This window comes from Passer montanus, unplaced genomic scaffold, assembly GCF_014805655.1.
Source record: "Passer montanus isolate IOZ18808 unplaced genomic scaffold, ASM1480565v1 scaffold11, whole genome shotgun sequence".
NCBI classification, from domain to species: Eukaryota; Metazoa; Chordata; class Aves; order Passeriformes; family Passeridae; genus Passer; species Passer montanus.
The window spans coordinates 2,930,917-2,951,370 of record NW_024357613.1 but is presented as its reverse complement, the minus strand read 5'-3'; the positions used below and the strand labels follow the sequence as shown (position 1 = coordinate 2,951,370).

The following is a 20,454-nucleotide window of genomic DNA, read 5'->3' as shown; positions in this document are numbered from 1 at the left end:
ACTGGCTCACCCCCAGGCTGCCACAGCCCCCCCAGCCCCGACCCCTTTTGCTCCAGGTACCTGGTGGGGAGCAGAGTCTTTGGGAATGAAGGGAGACAGAGACTGTAAATACATCTTTCTGTAGCTGTACTTCTGAGACACAGGGATTTGCTGGAGCTGGGGCCAGAATGAGTGAGCTGTGCTTGAGTCTATCGGATTTGTGGAGTACAGATGTGATAATTCTGCTGCAACCACAAAAGAATTTACAACAGGAAGTGTTGCAGCTGTTGCTTATTAGCATTAGTACAAATTATGTGAAGCAAATTGTTAGCAGTCATGTTTCCATGATATTTAACTCATGGCAGTGAATAAAAGTGATTCTTTCTCAAGGAAAAATTTAGATTTCCAAGGGAATCGAATTCCAATTGTCCATGAAGGAAGCATGGATTGAAGAACAGCATGCAACTTCTTCAAGGCATCAGAGGCAGTGTGTGCAGCTACATGCTTGCCTTCTCTGGTAAAGGTGTGTGAATTTAGGACCATATTTCTTGGTGAGAGAGGGAAAATCCCTATGGCTCCATATGACCCAGTTGCCAGTGGAGAGGGGTAATGGTGTGTGTGTGTCATGTTCTAACTCTACCTCAGCCAAAAATCAGCACATTCTGCCCCATTGTGGAGCTGCTGAGTAAAATTCTGCCCACAGAAGTGCCTGGAAAGGGGAGGAGGATCTTGCTGATCTGCCGTTTCCCTGAATTTTTACTGTCAATGTGCTTGTTATGACTTACTTCCCTAGCAACCCCAAGCCTGTTCATGTGGAAGCAGCCTGTGCAAGCAGAGCAGCTCCATAACACAAGCTCAAGAAGGTGGATTTGGAGTAAAAATCCACACTGCAACAGAGAGTTGAACATGCAACTGACTGAAGGTGCAGACTGAAATGGGGCACAACCTGCATGTGTCTGACAGGAAAATCCCCCAGACCAAATCCCTGGGCATGACACCTCTCCCCAGCCAAACCAGTTTCAAACCAGGGGAGCAGCTGGTTTTGGTCCTTCCATACCTGCTGCCTTGCTGGATCAGCCAGCAGCAGGCAATCCTTTCGGGAACCCTCCTGTCTCCCTCCTTGCTGCTTTGGGAATAAGTGAGAAACTGGCCCTGTGGAAGGAGGTTGTAGGTCAGAGAGGGAAAGAACCTGAAAAGCATTAAATTTTCATTAATAAAAAAAGGGTACATTTATTTCTTGCCTCCCTTTCCGGTGCTGGGGGAGGATCAGTTGTATCCAGGCAGATGTCTGACCCTGGAGATGCTCCTCTGTGGGCTGAGCTGAGGAGTCATTCACAGGCTGCTTGAAGGACCTGGGGGATCTCCCTCGTGGTGTCTTTCTTTCAAACAGAAGCTATTCAAATGAAAAGAGAGAGTAGGCAGGCAAATAAAGAAGGCACTAACTAATTAACTGAGAGTTTTAGGTATGTTTTGGGGCAGTAAGAGCTGCCAGACTCCTCCCTGAGATTGCTCAGCCCCCAAGGAGTGCAGCCAGTGATGGGGCGTGCTGCATCCCATGGGCAGGAATGAGCCATGGGGTGGCTGTGCCAGGGCAAGAGGAATGGCCAGCCAGGGCTGCTGCAGCCAGGACCAGGCTTTGGAGGAGGATGTGTGCCCCTGCTGCTGATCCAACAGCGGCATTCTTTCCACACAAAAACTTTATCAGTCATTTTCTTGTTGTTTTACTAATTATTGCTGGTTTTGCTAATAATGTTCCATTTAATCTCTCGCAGCCATCCGTTCTCTACAAAGGCATGAAGTGTAACTCATGAAGACTGCTGACAACCTATGGAAATCCAGCCATCAGTTTAAGGCCAATAACAGCCCAGAGTGATGCTTTACATGCCGGTCCCAAGGGTGCCTGTCTGCATGAATCATGCTGAGCAAAGCTGCTGACGCTGCAAAGGCTGCTGCGCTCAGCCTGCCAAGCAAGGCAGTGGGCTCAGAGAGGTGGAGGCATTCCCAGAGGCATTTCTTGAAATGCAATTAGGTCTGGCTGGGGAAGGAGGCATTTGCTGGTGCGAGAGAAGAGGCAGGTGGATGGGAAGCAGCGAGGCTGGCCAGTTCTGGCAGCTGAGGCTGAGCTGGTGAGCCATGGGAGATCCAAGAAGATGGTCTGCCAGGGAGCAGTGGCTCCGTGCTCCCAGTACCCTGTAACCACCACTCAAACACGAGAAGAATGGTCCCCAAGTCCTTGGACTTCAACTGCTTGCTTTTTTAAGCAAAAAAAAGAGTGAAAGCTCACAAAGAGTTGAAACTCCCTGGAGCAACCAAAGTGCCTTTTGATCCAACTACAAGTGCTTAGAAGAAGAAAAGAGGCACATGTGTTGCTTTTAAAGGTATCACACATCCACCCACCTGTTGGGAACAGTTAAAAAATACAACTGGGTTGGCTACAGTCTGAAGGGAGAGCTGTGAAAGGAATAGCAAGCAAAGTAATTTCTACAGGCAACGCTTAAAGCAGCAGCCAATGGAGAAGCAGCTGCCATGCATACTCTGGTTCTTTAGTGCCTGTTCTGAGGAGACAGCCTGACCCTCTCAGCACAGCAGAGTTGCTTAATTACCTACTCTGACAAGACTTGAAAGATAAAAATTAGGTACAATTTCTATATTACAGCAATGGCAATAATGTTTGTGTCCTAATTGCCTCTCAAGTGAAATAAAACAACATCATGCAATGCCATGAGGAATTTTTGTCATAAGCATTACTTACATGTAAAAGGACTCCACTAACTGCCTCCCCTGTGAAAAACAGAACATTAAATATCATGGCTTGGATGGTCCTGATGTACCTACAAGTGTGATATCAAATGAGATGGCACCACTGACTGTGTGTGTCAGAAGCATACATGAAAACCACCTCAGCATGTTCAATCATGTGCATGAACATCATTTCCCCCATGGAGTCTCTTCACACGGTGTTGGTACGATCAGCCCCCTCGGCTGCACCATGCAGAGTAAGGCAGGGAGTGGAGGGAAGGGGTGACACACAGAACAGGGGTGACACACAGAACACAATCAGAAGGCTTCTTGCTGACGAAAATCTAGCTGTGGGTTGTGTTTTTTTTCCCCCCGCTCTCAGAACAAAATGTGAAGCTACAGATCCTCCAGGAAAACACAATAAAATGTAAAAATATTCTTGGAACAAAAATGTTCCACTTCCAAAATGTCAAAATTATGTTTTGACACTACTGAAAGCTGTAGTTTCAGTTAAATAGAATTTAATGTTAGAAAGTGACATGCTTTTATGAAGAGTTTTGATTTTGACAAAGTGGGATTTTCCAGCATTGAAGCCATCTGATAAAGTCTAACCAGCTCTGATTACTGATACACTACAGCAAGGTGAGGTTTTAAGTGAAGGAATTAAAATCTCATTTTGAAAAATTGAGAGAGGTTAACTAAGTTTGTAATTATGAGGGGAAAAAAAAGATTGAAGACTCTCTGAAGGAGATATTACTAATATAGAAGATTTTTACATGTTTTGGGAATTTAAGAGTGAAAAATGAACTGTACAGATTTGCTGCTGATGGAATGTCACCTCTGCCTCAACCAGACAGCTGACCAAAGAGATTTCCATTCTTTATACCACAGCCACAAAGTGATGTAGATGGGTGCAGTATTACAAGCATTGGCACGTTTAGGGTTCCCTATATTATGTCACTCAATGACATATATGACTTCTCATTTAACACAGTTGTTCAGCTATTCCTATTTAGGGTATTTCAGCATGCAGACAGGATTTGCTGAAAGCTGGTCAGTCCTGTAAAGACCCAATCCTGCAAACTTATGACAAGTTTTTTAAATTAGGAGACCAGTCTCCGAGAGTTTAGTGAAAGTCTTGTAGGATATGTTTTCTCCTATTTTTAAGAGTTTCCAGGAGTGGGCCTTTGAATGGGTATCTTTTTGTAGGAGTTCTAGTCTAGCAACATGCATCAAGTTGAATTTTATTTCATGAGGTATTTTTGGTAACATTCTTTTCTACATAAACAGAGTCAATCTTGCATACTATCAGGACCCTGTTTCTCAGTAAAGTTCAGCTAACAAGCTCTAAAATCACCTGCATGACTTACAAGCACTTGCTGCCTCTCCTTGTCATGCACTAGAGGTTTGGACTGCATGGATGTGTTCCTTCACAGTCATCCTTTGTGGATGAAAGCAAGGACATGCTCATTCCACAGATTCATACACCTTCCTCAGCCTGAGACCTGCTTTGCCCCCTCAGTTACATGGAGTGTCAGTAAGCACCTTTTAGATTTGTGTAAGAGGCAGTAGTGAATTTTTAACTCACTTGAGACAGAAAGTCCAGCACATCTGTCTGTGCCCTGAAAGCCACAGCGAGTCAGGAACCAACCCTACATCATTTGTCCTGGGCCTGTGCGAAGTGCAGGTCCTCGTGAGGAACAATCCCACCCGGCTCCTCGTTCTTTAGAGATGCAAACAAAACCAAATTGAGATTATTTTTTTTCCTGGATGCCGCAGCGTGTGCGCCAGGCTGGGGCGGCTCAGGGAGCGGAGCTGACAGCTGTGCGCGCCAGGCACGGCGGGAGCCATCCACCGCTCCTCGGGGCGACGGGAACACCCTGCCAGGAACGCTCCCTGCAACCGGGCTCTTCTCGAGTGGATTATCCTGCTGGAGCCCGCCATTCCTTGGCGGAATTTGCGGGCGTGTTCGACAGGAGAGCCGTGACGGTCAAAGCTCAGCGGAGCTCCAGCCGCCAGCCTGCTGGGGCTGCTCCCTCTAGCGGGATAAAGAACTTCAGCTGGGGAAAAAACCTTCCCCTCCCTCTTTTTAAAAATTATTTCTTCTTCTCTTTCCCCTCCTCTTTTTTTTGTTCTTGTTTGTTTGGTTTTTCATTTGTTTACGTGAAGAATTCAAGTTTTCCGGATAGTGCAAGACACGGAGCAGTTCCCATCAGACAGAACGCTGCGCTTTTCCAGCCCTGGAGCATGGAGAGCGGGGCTGGAGCCCAGGCAAGGCAGGTCAGCGACTGCTCCTCAAGAGGTGACAAGTGAGGGACTCTTGCTTTGTCTTCTAGCAGTCCTAAGCATATGCTGTAGCTGTGTTTGGTTTTGATCCCACTTCTGGTTACAAAAATAGGACTTACTATAATCATAATAATATTAATGATACAAAATAATTATTGTAATTATATACTTTTTGGCAAATTATTAACACAGAGAGGCCCAAAAAGATCCCGTTGGATTAAAAAAAGGTGACAATGCACAAATGTTAAAAAAGACAAAGTCTTTGATAAAAAAGAAGGAAAAGCAATCTGCAAATGAATGCATTTCTGTAAGGCAACATGTTACCTTTAGTCTTCCATCTAGATTTAGCTCAGATTCTGTTGTTCAAGAAACTATTAGAACTTGGCTTGCTTGAGCTTATCAATGTGGTAACACAGTTTCAGTGCTGGTCCCAATTTCAGCCCCAGGTATTTCATGATCATGTCGCTTTTCAGCAGTAACAAAGCATTGCCATCAATTTCCTGGTTTCAAAAGAGAGGAAGAGAATCAAAATGTGTTAACCCCCCCCTTTAAGTGCTGTGTCCTGACACATTAAACAAGGTGAATTAGAAACTGTGTCATTTAGGGTAGAGCTACCTGAAATGTCATGCATTTTGAAATTTCATTAAAAACCTGAAATCTGAGATGTGATAGAAGGAAGCCATAAAGGAAGGTTTAATTAAATACTATTTTTTATTCTTCAAGGAACTATAAGATAAGTTTAGGTTTTCAATTTATTTTGCAATTAAAAGTAGAATTCTTTAAAAATCAGTGTTGCTCTAAGTGCAATTCTGAGAAAAGCCAGTCGGCCTTGAGAGAAAGGCATGAATGATGGTGACAGCGAAGGATGTAGCCATATTAAACTGCTAATAACTGCTGGATCTCAGTTTCAGTTTTGTTCCCAGCTATCTGTGTGTTTCACCAGTACACTTATACCCAGTGATGCAAGTATATGCTACATGTGCATGTGTATATATATATATGGTTTTTTCTCTGATTCAAGACAGTAGTAACTTGCTTATTTAATTGCATTCATTATTAAATTTGCTAAATTTTAATTTAACCCTCATGTAAGTGGAGGAAATTGCCACCAAGCTCAGCTGTTTATCCCACAGCTGTTGGCTTGAAAATCTTTTGAAATTACAAAGTTCTACTGCAAAAGAAGCCTGAGCCCACAGACAAACAGACTCTCCTTTACTATGGGCTGTAGAACACAGATGCTTTCAGCTGTACCGTTCTTCCTTGGACCCAAAGCCTGTCTGGTTTATCCTGACTATCAGTGGATCTGCCAAAAAATACTACCCATCCCCACATCTTTCAGCACATTCACACACTTGGAGTGTCAGAGCTAAAACATCACAAGTGCTGTGTGTGTGTGTACACACACACAGATACACACACCCCAAAGCTGTCTGCACTGTGTTCTGTGGTTTTGATGGTCAGATCTTTCCACTGTGATCCATTGCCTACTTATTAAGCAACGCTATGGATCCTAATTTGCCCTGATCATTATTATTCCATTCACCAGGTGATTTATCTGATGAGCAGTTAAGGTCACTTTCTGATTAACTCAATCAATTAATGCTCCTCATTTTGCAACCCCCACTCTACCCATAATAGAAACTCTCTCCACCTCCCTGCTCTTCTTGCCATTATTTTAAGGAAGCTAATGTAAAGTAAGAATAAGTGGTACATATAATTACTATTTGCATAAGAAATAAAATAAGAACTCCTTTAACTGGGTTGCCATAGGGTAAAAACACTGTCAAAGGTCAGGTGTGGAGGCAGCTGCTTCTAAATGTTGAGTTCAGCATTTTATTATTTCCATTATTATTACTGTGTAGGGGTCAAGATTAAACTCCATGACAATAGTATGCCAGAGGGAGCATTCATATCCAATTAAATAGCCCATATTAGCCATTTGCCTATGCAGATTCTTGGCTTGACTTCTTCACAGTATTACTGTGTCAGCCCTTTTAAAAATAATTTTTAAAAAGAAGACTTTGATAACGTGGTGCCCACATGCACCTTAGCCCCAGCAGATTTTGGACCAGGTCTGGAACTGGTAACATTCAGTGCCATCAGGGCCGCCTTTGCCCTCCTCTCTTTCCTTTCCCCCTATCTTTATGCCAAGACTTTTCCACTGATGGAGTCTCCACGATCTCACATGGTGCTGCTGCAAGGTCCCTGGCCAGGGCAGCGTCTCCTTTCCGTGAGGCCAAGAGCTCTATCAGTGATGAGCCCAGCTGTCCTTGGCACACAGACATGCTGATGGAGCATGGAACAGCTGGCAGGAGTTCTGGGAAGTTCCTCAGTCTTTGGTGGACACTCTTAGGAGCTACCTGTGACAGAGCTCCTCAAGTATCTTGGCCAGAAGCAAAGCTTCTGCTCCTGGTGGGAAGAGCAGACAGAGCCAGGACATCCTGCAGTGCCTTTTGGGGCAGTGAAGGACGTGGGCTGCAGGCTGGAAGAGCTGGCTCTGAGGACTGAGGTCAATACCCAAATGGCCTGGTAGAGCAGTAGGAAAGCACACTGCCCACGTTCAGGATACATTCCCCAGCTGTTTTCTTCCTGCTAGTCCCAACTGCCTCTCTCTCCCAGCTCAGATGAGCTGATTGCCAAAGCAACTATTTCGGGTGATAGCTGGGCCTTGTCAATGACAGTGAGTGCTTCTAAGTAAATTATGCACCTGCTCCATAGAAAGATTGAACATACAGGAAGATATGGCTGAGGTTAATGGACTAATCACTTGTCTCTCACCCCTGGGGTCTTTGTGCTCATCCAGATGAGGTTTGAAGGCTGAAAAATTGCAGGGATATATATAACTCAAAGGTGTAATTGAATTGAGTTGTGTGGCAATCATACCCAGGTTCTCACACCTATGGCATATTTTACAGGGAAACCAGTGATAAGTAGAGCCCATGGGTGCTGGGTGTGTAACAAAGGATGACAGGGACAGTCTTTAGTGGCAATTTAGCTTGATCTCTTTGGTCGCAGAGCAGCTGCAGTATCATGGCATTCTCCAGTGCAGCTGGCCCATGACTGCCTGGAGCATTCCCAGGCCCTGCTGCTACATAAAAGCGTACTTTGCTACAAATGGAAACTAGACAAAATTAGAGCTTTTGCGCTTTCCATATTTACAATACAAACTTTAAAAGTTGGGGTTTTTCCTTTGGGGTATACCTCTATGCCTCAGACTGTGTCAATTCTCACTCCCTTGCATGAAGGTTTTCTCTTGATGCACAGCTCCTTCTGATATTGTAAGAAACTAATTTTATAGCAAGTTCCTTCAAGTCTGAAGGTGGCTTGTTTATCTGCCTGGTTGCCCACATGACCAATATAGGCCATGGTTTCATTATCAGCTTATAAGGCAGAAGGCAGGAAAGGTAGTCCAGTACCTAACCTGTACTTGCAGATTTGGCCCTACACCACTGTGCCTGCTGTCCTCATCCCACAGACCTGTCTGCAGAATGGCAGATGGACTCAGTGCTTTCCTAGGGTGAGCAGACACCAGGGCCTGTGTTCATCTTCATTTTCAGCTGCTCCTCAGCCACCTCCTCTCCTCTACCTGGAAACCCTGGAGGCAGAGTGTAGCTGAAGTCCAGCTCCGTCAGCTCATTCCTCAGCTCTTGTCTGCAGCTCCACATCCCCACTTGTCTCTGCTGGCACAGGGACAAGGAGTGACCAAGCCCTCTTGTTGTATCTGGGGGTGCTGGTCAAGGTCCAGGCACTTACATGAAAACCTACGACCTCCAGCTGAACACAAACAAGTCACTTCTAGGGTAAAATCCATTTTTCATAGCCAGACTGAATCGATTAAGGAGAGATGGAGAAGGCAAAAAATGTTAATAGATACTTCATATATAGCAGCAGAACAAGAGAATCCAGATCAGACAAGTCTGCTGTCTTCCCCTTTGCTAATTAAGGAAAATAAAATTTCCATCACTGGAGGTTATCCTCACAAAAGCAACTATCATATCCTCTAGAGAGTCAGCAGGTCTGTTAAATTTGGTTATGTAGTTACATAATACTGAGAGGGAAAAGATTAAAATATTGGCTGTTTTGGGTTTCTCCGGCTAAATATCTAGAGACACATAAAAAATGCTCTTCAGAGAAGAATCATATATATCCTGTGGAAAAAATTGTCATTGAAACGAGGCTTTTTTGTGCCAATCTGACAAAGAAAAATGAGCACCAGACCTTCAGTGCTTTCTCTAAGGCTTGGCATAGAAACAATTTATGCTGGAGTAGCTGGGAACGAACAGTGAGCATTTTCTAAAGACACTGTTATGGTTTCCCCATTGACGTAGAAATGAATAGAGGAGCATAACATAGCACAAAATAGAGTGGAATGGAATGGAATGGAATGGAATAAAATAGAACAGAACAGAACTGTTTCAGTTGGAAGGGACCTACAATGATCTAGTCCAACTCCCGGAGCAATTCAGGGCTGACCAAATGACACTGTGTTATCAGGGGCACTTTCCAAAAGCCTCTTTAACACTGACAAGCTTGGGGTGTCGTCCACCTTTTCACAAAGCCCATCCTGGTGTTTAACCACCATCTCAAGGGACAAGTGAAATTTCTTCAGCCCAAACCCCCCAGAGGTACTGAGCTCCTTGCCAGGCTCTGCATTCAACCAGGTTGAGGAAGCCCAAGGCAGTTGAGGGGCTGTGTGTGACGTGTGCTGGCTGTCCCTTGTGACTTAAATTAGCTAGAGGTGGTAAGGGTAGCCTTCTACATACGTGTTTTCTGAAGAGCTCCACATGAGGGCCTAAAGCTTGAGGGTCTGCATCCTTCACAAACCAAACCACATCATCCACCGTCCAGGTCAAAGGATTCTTGCTTGATGGCCGAGCTGCATCTTGTTGTTCAGGCGAAGGGCTTGAGGCTATCGGTACAAAAAGCCCACAACAGTGCATTACAATGGCATGCAGAGGGTTCCTCAGTTTGGGATAGTGAGTGTGCAGGGCTTTGGCAGCCTCACTGCAGCCCTGGACATTGGTTTTCTGAGTGCAAGGACTGGCCTGAGATGGTGGCACAGGGAAAAAAGGGGACTTGCAGAAGTTTCCAATCAGACTGCTTATTGGAAGACGTGATACCAGCTGGTGAATTGTGTTAAAAAACATGAAACCCTTAGATCCCTGCTGGGGAAGGAAAAATGTGCCAGCTGCCAGGCTCTTAAACCAAGCTGCCCCTGGTGTCTGATCTGCAGCAGCAGGGATCTTGGCTCAAGAAAACACTACCTTCACACCTGGAGAGAAAGTTCTTCAGCACTAAACAAATGAGTTTGCCATTGAATGTGAAGGCTAAAGGATAAAATCAGGATTTAGCAAACAGGGTTTTAAAATTTGCATTCAGATATTCATACTTCTTTTAGAGCTTAGCAGAAGGTTTTCAGTCTGTATCTTCCTAATCTTAGTCTCTCACAAAGCTGATGGTCCCCAGTGAATGCCAATTTGGGAAGTTACTAAAACATGTGAAGATGAACATTGTACATGTGACTTTTTAATGGTATAAGCCCTCGATGATTTAAGGCGACTTCAGCTTGCTGTAGCTTTAAATCAAGTGAATAAAGGCACATTGGAATGAAAGTGCATTTATGTTTTTATTCTTAGTCTCTGCAGAATTATAAATCTCAATCTCCACCTGAATATAATTTGTACCCCCACTTAAGCTTCTTTACAACAAGAACCATGTTGTGCTAGGTTACAGGAAAGCTGTTTCTATTTTCTTACACACACACCAAGCAAACTCTGCCTTAGCAGGCAGCAGCACACAGATGCATTAAATGTTACTTGCTCACATCTCAGCTGCTCATCTCTTTCTGTGAAGGCCCAGTTTTTAATGGGAGAAGTGCAAATGGAAAGCAAGTATCCACTGCAGAATACCAGAAATCAAACAGAAGACTGCGTGTAGAGGGAGATTGCAGACACCTAAACTAGAGCCTGGAAATGTCCCAAGTAGCCAAGAGACAATCCTTACTGCTGAGGAGAGAAGGGATGAGCTCTCCAGAGAAACACTGAGCTTAAAAAGGCAGATGAGATGTGTGAGAATCCCCATGCATGACTCCAAACACAATCCTAATGCGTGTGAGTAAATGTGCACAGTGGGTTTGGAGCTTGTGTAGATTGTCATTCTATTGACTTCAGTAGAGCTCTGGTGATTTATATTAGCTGAGACTCTGCCCATATACACCAAATAATGGGTTTATGTGCATATTTGTCCTTTTTCCCTTGGCACCATGCTCATCTTACAGTATAATGTAACGAGGTGTATTTGCAGTTACTCAGAATGAACTCCAGAAAGCAGCAGTGCTATGAATGTGCAAATCTGGTCGACGGTTTTCATAATGAGATGAGGTGTAAATATCATGATAATTGCACTCTCATTTGCTAAGTCACTGTTCTGGATACAAAGGACAAGGAACAGCCGCAGGTCCTTTTAATTAGACAGCGAGGACCGGTGTTTGTATGGACTCAGGTGACCCTGGGCTCTGCTCACAGAATAAATGCAATACACAGTGGTACAGACACCATCTGGAGCCTTGGCATGAAACAATGAAGACAGAGAGTGCAAAACGAACAGGGTAATCTTGGCCAACCCCTGGATCATCAGTAACATTGAGGAACTCTGTCAGGGACAAGAGACTTGTCAGGGAGAACTGAGACTTATCTTGGACACACAGGGGTATTTCTCCCCTTCATGATCTGTCCATGGTTTGGATGACAGCTGATCTGTGGAGGCATCGGGCACTGCATCACCTCAAACCAAAGGTCAGGAGAAAGACCAAGCTTTTGCAAACTAGTCAGAAAATAGAGGGAGGAGAGAAACGTTTGGCTGTGACCAAAAGACTGCAGAAGTTTTTCTGCTACTCCCACAACATGGTCAGGGGAAATGTGCCACTACTGAGGAGCATATTTTTTCCCTTAAATTTGCATAAATATAAGGAAAGCCCAGAGGACTTTGTCTGGGATTTATACCAGGACCAGAAAGGGCAGGCTGCAGCCCACTGACTCCTGCCTGCAACCTGCCCAGGAAAGGGCAAAGGGGAGCAGAGAGCCTCAAGTGCAGCTGGGAGCCTTCACAGGTATTGGAAGCATCTGTAACAAAAGGAAGGGGGATGAGAAGAAAAGGTTGAAGTGACAGGAGGAATCTATTCACTCCTTTGCAATCTAGCAATCAATAGCATAAATGTGATTTCTGAAAGACAAACATATAAATGACCTTTCTAAAGAGACTGCATGGCTAGAACTCTTCCAGACTCTAGCAGGTGAAGAAAACCCTTTCAAATCCATGCCCAAGGGATAGTATAATATCAGAATATACAAACAAGAATTATGTGTCAATACTAATTCTTCAAACACTTTTTTTTTCTTTATGTACCTACCTAGTATCAAGTTTTTGATTCTCGCTGCTTTTTCATTAATTAAGGGGTGTTAATTTACTTGTGTGAAAGGAGATACATTTAAATGTTATTAATAAAACTGAGATACCCCCAGTTTGCAGCAAAATATCAGGTTTTAGCTGATGAGTCTGGAAACAATCTGTTTTTCTATATATTTTATGATTTATTTTGTTGATCAATTTATTTGGCTTTTTAACACTGTAGTTTACCCATCCGAGTGTAATTTCTCAATTTACAAAAGAAAATAGATCATTTCATGTCTACATAAAGGCATGGGGTTTCTTTCAATAGCATCACTTTGGTGAAAGATTACATGAAGCACAAAAGTGTTTGATGGCAGCAGGGCAAGTGCTATACATTCTTTTCATATCTGAAGGTATTCACACTTAACCTAAGAATAAGATAAATGAGGAAGTCTCATGTCTCCTGGGTATCCTATGCCATCCTGTCATCAGAATTAATCAAGATGATAATGAATACTCAGATTACAAAGAGATGGGAGTGCTTGCGACCAATAATTATTTTTAGAGATCATAATCTAGGTCAAATCCAATTTCCTGTTTTTGACAGGTGGCAAAAATTTGTCAAATTAATGGAATGAGATATGGAAATTTAGGTAATCAGAGGGAAGCACTTTCCCCTCCTGCCTCAAAAGATATTGGGAAGGACAGTGAAGAGGTTCCTCTGCAGGGGAACGTCTCCAGGCATCCTAGTCAAGACCACTGCCCACACAGAAACAGCTGGAATTACCAGGTCAGTGGCAAAAGCTGAGTGAGCTGAGGGAAAGGGGTAGCCTGGCACAGTCTGAGTTTTCACCCCACACTTTCCTCTGCCACTCATCTCTAACCTCTGGACCCTCCTGAGGAGGAGAATGGAGACAGAGCCAACAGCCAAATGGCTGCAGAGGCCAAGGAAATAAAATGCTAAAATGGAGTTAAACCTGCAAAAGAAGGAAAGACAAATAACAGACTCCCTAAATATGTTCTTGGCAAACAAACAGAGCCCAGGGGGAGTACAGTCATTGATAGATAAGAGTGGAAAGGGAGTGACAGATGAACTTTAATATTGCTGCAGGCCTAAATGATTTCTTTGCCTCAGGGGAAGGGGGTGGGAATGAAATTTTAAAAGGTTCTCTCTGATTGCACTGGAGCAGATAATAAGGAGTAGCAGATCTACCGAAACTAAGCAGAAGTAGCAGACCCTCAAAGGTGCAGAGAAATGGGAATTATTTTAAAAAACAAGCCACCCCCCCACTATAAACAAGAAAAGGAAGAAGGCTTTAAGATACTTTTCTAAAAACCGAGGGCACATCAAGCCGGAGAAGAAGAGATGCATCAGAGAAGCAGGTGTCTGGCAGAACACAGCTACAGGATATTTGGGGCGGGGCAGGGTGTTGACAAGCCATGACCAGCAGAGAGCTCTGCAAAGATCAGGCTCAGCACACCTGTTTGCCCTGGCCGGCGCTGGCAGGACGTGTCGGGTACCACCTGCCTGGTGTCCTGCGCCTTGCGACGCGTCAGAGCGGAGTCCCTGTCCCAGCAGGGTGGCAGCCGCTCCCACGGGCAGCGTGGCACACGCTGCAACATCGAGGTGCTGCAGGAGCAGCCCGGCATCCACCTGCACCGGACGTGGCCGCGGACATTAAATATTTATCCGGGCTTTTCTTGCTTTGCCTCTGCTTTGTAGGTGAAACAAAAAGGCAGCTCGCTGGAAGCACCGAAACTTTCAGACTGAAATGTCCTCAAAAATCAGCAGGCAGGCTGTATTTGCTGAATGCAGTGCTGAGGCTCACAATGCCATCAGCAGCTGCTTTGCCTTGGGGCAGTGCTGGATCTGCCCCCCCATGAGCTGCTTGCAGCATTATTCTGGAAAAAGAGAAATTTCTACTCCCATGCCCCCAAATATTTTCAGAAAATGCATGTACTAATAAGCTGGACTACCCCTTTAACAAAGACCCTCAGGTGATAATAATTAACTGCTAATACTGGATAATAAAATCTCCATAAAAATAACAAGCTACAGGGCAAGGCTAAGGTTATTATATTGTGGTTGAACACACAATTCTTCATACTTGGGATAAAGGCTTTGTCTGTTATGTAAGCAGGCTTGGAAAGGTTTATGATGTCCTTGACTATTCCTTCCCTAATTTAAAAGCTTCAATTTGGCAAATGATGACAGGAAAGTGCATGTTTATCTGTTTGCAGCCCCAACTGGCTTTCTGAAATTATTTTTTTTACATCTTTTTTTTCAGAATTTTTTAGCATAATCAAGGGGAATTAGGCATCAAGCTTCCGATCGCATTAATGAGAGCTTTGAGGTTTAATCTCATCCATTCCGCTTGAAAGACATGTTCTGCTATGCGCTGAGATATGTTTTATGATTCTGGCTTTTTCCATGATATTTGCCCACCGTGATAAATAAGGCAAGCTATTTTTCAAAACTATCCATAAATAAACAGGATTGGTTTGAGGTTTTGGGGATAAATTCTTCCTCTTTTTAATGAGCCCGTCTCTGCCTCATAAGTATACAAACTGAAGAGGATAAGAACAGAGACTGACATGCTCCACTTACTCATCTTTGCTTACTTATGATTCAGCAACATATAAATTATGCCTAGAAAGAAGAAAAACATATGCACAGATTGTTAGGGACCTTGGCAGCAAACCCTGTGTGGGTTTGCATGTGCCTCCATGGTAGACCCTAATCTACAATGGGTGATACCAGGACTAATAAATGCCTAAAAATTAGGAAAACTCCAACAATATAAATGAATCAAAAACCATTTTAATGATGGTCATTGCATATATTTCTGTTTTAGAAAGCCTTTACTGTTGAGCTGGCCAAATGACCCAGAGACCTCAGAGGAACTATGCAAGTGTCAAATGATTGTCACATAAAAATTACTAAGCTGTTTTGGGATGGGTTCTGTTAACCCCAGGTAGTATATGTAGCAATTTCAAGTCACTTGTGACTGCTTCAGAGGCACTCATGTCATGGATGCCTCGTTCAAAAGCAATCTCTCTCTCTTTGCTCCTCAAAGTACTTTTAATGGTTTTAAGCCAGAGAAATACAGGAACCTGTAAAGCCTCTTGCATGACCACTCAATGACTTTTTGTTGATTCAGTTCTGGGAAAAAAACATGAGCCCCATTTCAGCCTTTCATTTTGTAAAGAATGCAGATTTTGTGGGAAGTCACAAAAAGGGAGATGGAGATATCTCCAGAATTTTGGCTTCCTGCTTGGCACTATGTGGAGGTTTCACAAAACACTGGCCAAGACTGGGAAATGGTGACATTCAAAGTGTAAAACAAAAAGGGAAAGCAATGCAGCTGAACAAGCTTAAGAAGCTCTGATTTTAAGCTTCAGTCCCTTGAACATAGTTTCTGTCCCCTCATACCCAGGGTTTTCTCCAAACAACACATTCTTACGCACAGAAGTTCGGTGTGTTCTGAAAATTCACAAAGTATTCAGTAAGCCACCAAGTGATCCAGAGGAAAAAGATTCTGTGAAGGGTTATATCGATGCTGGGAGCCCCCAATGCAGGGAATAATGTGCTCTGACTCCACGATTCAGAAAGGCTGAACAAATGCTTTATTAAGCTATCCTATATTACACTAATACTATACTATATTACATACTAAAAAGATACTATATTAAAGAATACTAAAGAAAAGCCCATGAGTGTCTGAGACAGCCAGGACACAGCCTTTACCCAATTGGACAAGGAATCAAAACAACCTTCACAGGTGTCAAATAACTTAATCACTTTCAGTAAACAATCTCCATAACACATTCCACATGTGCAAAACAACAGGAGCAGTGAATAGAGATAAGAATTGTTTTTATTTCTTCTCTAAGGTTCTCACTGCCTTCGCCAGGAAAAATCCTGGAAGAGAGAATTATGTCTCTCTCTGTTCAGAGAATGTGAATACCACAGGGTTACTGAGTATGAATCTACCACCTGTGGCTGAGGAAGTCTTTGAGCCACAAATTTCTGAAGGCAGAGAGGAATGCATCCACCAGCTCTGCACTTATCCCTTTCCTTGGGGCATGCTGCTGTTTCCTGCTGGAGACAAGATGTGTGGCTAGACAGACCTTTGCTCTGAACTGCCCTGGCTCTTCATATGTCCTACAAAGAGACAATGACTGATCCCAAGAAGAATGATCAAGATTTCTAAGTCAAGTAAGTATCAACATTATTAAATCTTGGTTCCTCAGAGCTGCCAACTATAAAGCTTGGTGAAAGGGTCCCAGTTCTGCTAGGAGGCTCTAAGGAAGTAGTGGGAGAGGGGTCAATGAATCCTCTGCACATTGAGCGTCTTGTCCTTCCAGTGCCTGATTATGCCAGCCTGAGAGGCACTGAACAAGATCTGAAAGAAAATTACTCTTAATTTCCTTTTCTTTGTAATTAAGGCCATTAGCTCCTAGTGACAAACTTTTACAAGCTCTTTGCAGTGTATTTCTATACTATCCACTTTGCTTTGGGTAAAGTTGGCTCTGTTAGCAAAGAATGAGGTAATTACGAGACCCAAACACTTATCAGTGGTCTCTATAATAGGCTAAACCAGGGAAGCAAGTGTGCAAAAATAATAGCAAACCAGTGATAATTTTGGGTGGGTGTTGAATATCTAAGAAGGCAAACTTAGATAAACAAATAAATACAGGAATAAATCCTTGTGATACATATTTCGGAAGAATAATGTTCTAAAATATTAAATAGTGAAACTTCAGGAACAAGAAATGACACAGATGTTGAGGAGGTGAGGAATGTGAAAGAATTAAGTAAAGATTAAGCAAAGGATACTAGAAAGAGGCTCTGGAATGGCTTCCAAGCAAGAATATGCAGAATCAATTGCAGTTTCCAAGGGAAATGCAAGGGCAAAAAGACAGTGTAATGAGATAATGGTAGACAAAAGGGCTAGGGGAACCAGTAATCTTCTGCAAATATATCAAGATTTTTAAAAAATAGTACTAGAATGGCAGTAGATTCCATTAATAAATGAGGAAGGGAAAAAAATTAATGACTTTAAAATGGCTGAGATGTTCAACTCCTTTGAATGGCTGAGACATTCAACGCCTTTTCATTCTGTCATCAGAATGAAAAATGCATACATGAAGTTTGAATAATTAGTAAGGGGTGAAGACACTATTAGCATCACTACTGATAAAGACCTGTTGACTGAGAATTTGAAAAATGCAAACAAAGTTAACTGAAGTTCAGTGAAATAGCTAACCTGTATGACGAAATTGGGTAATTTCAAGAGGAAAAAAAATCATAGCCACTAGGAACTGTAGTGGGTAAGTAGAGCAACTGCCCCAGCAAATGGTCACTGAACAAAAATACCAAGAAAGGGAAGTAGAATCATTGAATGCAGTGGTTCCCATGGCATTTCTTAAATTTGCAGATAAACTTCTTGTGACTTTGCTTCCTGAAGAATAAAAGAGCCTTAAGCAATGAGCTGAATGATTTTTAAAAACATATGTTTTATTGAGGAGTCTTTTTCAAGCAAAATCTGGCTTGGTATGTAATTAAAGGGGCAGGATGGGCACAGAGCTAGGAAGCAAAACCTCTGGCTAAATGCTTTGAGGTAGGCACTAATATTTGGGTTTGCTCTGCATCACATCTTGTACACAGCTGGTGTCACACAAATAACAGGTACCTGCCTGCAGGCAGTATAAATTTTTGGGAGGAATGCCTTATATATTAATGTCTTTACATCTGAGCTGATAATAATAGGTGTGATTGCCACACAATTATAGGTAATACATATGTTTACATAACAACAGCATTAAAAAACCTTCACTTTTATACTTAATGGTGAACAGACTGATTTTGTGTTCATAGAGGTTATTATTTCCTCTTCTAAATGGAAGCAGGAATGATCTGGATGGATTCCATCACAGAACCACCTTACTAATTTTCTTGGGAATTTGGGAATGAGTTAAGACTGCAGCACAGCACCAGCATAGCAGCACACATTGCTAAATGGAAGATGTTGCATTACCACTTCTGTTTCCTTCAAGGTAGGCCCCATTCCTTGTTGGGCTGGAGGTCTGATGCCGCAGGCCAGCAGATGGGGACCCCCCTGAAGCCATGTGGGCAGGACGATGGCTACAGGAGGAAGAGGAGCCTCCAGCAGGGTGTCCATCTGCAGGACTCTGACGCACGGTGTACGTGGAGCCCAAGGCAGCGTCGGCAGGATCCACACTGTACTGCTTCCTGCTTGGAGCATCAGCCAGGTAGTCCTCAGGTATAACTGTCTCTGCTCAGGAACACAAAATAAACATCAGTAAAACAGAAACTTTTTCAATTCAACCCTTGAAAAAATTTTTTTTAGCCAAAGTTACCATTTTTTTGTGACAAAGTATAACTCCGTTATCAACTTTCTGTACAGACAGCTGGCCCCAGGAGAGGTCCGTGCTTAGAATGAATAAACAGTGAAGGGAAACACAACCATTCAAAGTCAGTAGAGTCACAAGAGGGAAACCACAGCTTGATATGAGTCATCCATGTCAGCTTACAATATTATTTTCTGTAAAATCCTGGGCCACTTAGCCCAGGTCCAATTGGACTCATGGTGCTCCTCAAATGCACTGAGACCAGAGGATTGTAAGGAAGGAGGCAGAGGAAGACAACGGGGCAGGCAGTTTATTAGGTTCAAAACGCCTGGCAGCCAGTAGGAAGGAGTAAAGGTAATAAACCAAAGCATTCTGGCTGCAATTACCAAAATTAGTCAGAAGCATCCTCAGCTGCAGACATCCATCAGGCCCGGTATCCCACGAGGATACAGGCTTGATGACTGATGAGCACACCCAAGGTTTTTCATGGACAGTGATGTGTTATGTGTGAGTCACTTGGACCTGACTCAGTTTAAAATGTGCCAACATCACAGACAACTGCAAACCATTGCTATGATGGTTCCTGACCTCTCCATTGCAATTTTCACACTATGTAGGAGCTAAATACTTTGCTTTCCAGATTCCTGGCAATAAACCAAATTTTGCACTTCAAGACCTGTTTTGGAGACTTACACTCCCCTATGCTTAGGAGTCTAAAACACAGGCATGAGGCAGGTCTAGCTCCAGGTTTTGCAGCACACAGGTATTTTTTGCCATTTCCCCTCAAGCTCAGATTTGTCACTGACACTTCCATGCCTGTGTCACTGTCTTGCTCCTCCAGTTTCCGCATATCCGTGTCTTTCCTATTTGCTTTTTTTTTTGTCTTCACAAAAGATGGCCACAGGTCTTCCTCCTCCTTTTTCCCACTACCATTCTCCCTACAAAACCAGCTCTCCTGTCACCCAGCCCCAGTATCACTACTGGGATACAAGCAGAGCCTTTGGAAACCTCTATGAGATCCCAGACTTCACAGAACCCTGCTGGAGTTTACATTTACATTTTCACTCTTTTCCTTAAAAAAAGAAAAACAAAAACCAACAAAAAAACAACATTACTTGACAGCTGTGTACCACAGTTGATGTTAAACAAACATGATTTATCTCAACAACTCAAATGCTCACAAGTTGTGCCATACCATCACCTTGGCTTGTGTGTCAGGCCACAGCACAGATTTTTGTTACATTGTTCTATTTTATTGCTTCTTTAAAAATTTTGTCCCATTCTGGGCCAAGGCTGAACTCACCATAAGGCAAACATCAAATTTGAACGGAAGATGCAAATGTGAAATTTCCTTGCTTTTGGGCATTTGCCTTTGCAACTGCAAGTAACTTTCCTTTAGCAAGGCTTTTTTCCCTTAGATGATCTGGATTCTTACAGCATGCATTCAGGTGTCCTGCTGCTTTCTGCCAGGAATTTCTGAGCTTGATTCTCATACAAATACAGATAGGGTGTAATCCAACTGAATTCAAGGGAGTTCAGATAACGTAACACATAAGAGAAATGGGAATCAGACATTCTGAACCTTTCCCCCTCACCTGCAACAGATGCCAAAATTATACAGCGATTGAGCTAAATACCTTGCTTTTCAAACTCCTCCCAATAAACCAAAGAAAATCCAATCAAGCC

The 20,454-nt window shown here is 43.2% G+C and overlaps 1 protein-coding gene across 1 annotated transcript in view; it reads right to left on the bottom strand.

The window, feature by feature from the left end:
• Positions 1-5,378: 5,378 nt before the first annotated feature.
• SCML4 (Scm polycomb group protein like 4) overlaps positions 5,379-20,454 on the bottom strand; it is a 41,389-nt gene continuing 26,313 nt past the window's right edge. The window contains exons 5-7 of the mRNA XM_039729421.1: positions 18,435-18,692; positions 9,768-9,913; positions 5,379-5,504 (exon numbers count right to left, since the gene is read on the bottom strand). Of these exons, the coding sequence (XP_039585355.1) occupies positions 5,379-5,504; positions 9,768-9,913; positions 18,435-18,692 (530 nt within the window). The remainder of the gene's footprint in view (positions 5,505-9,767; positions 9,914-18,434; positions 18,693-20,454) is intronic.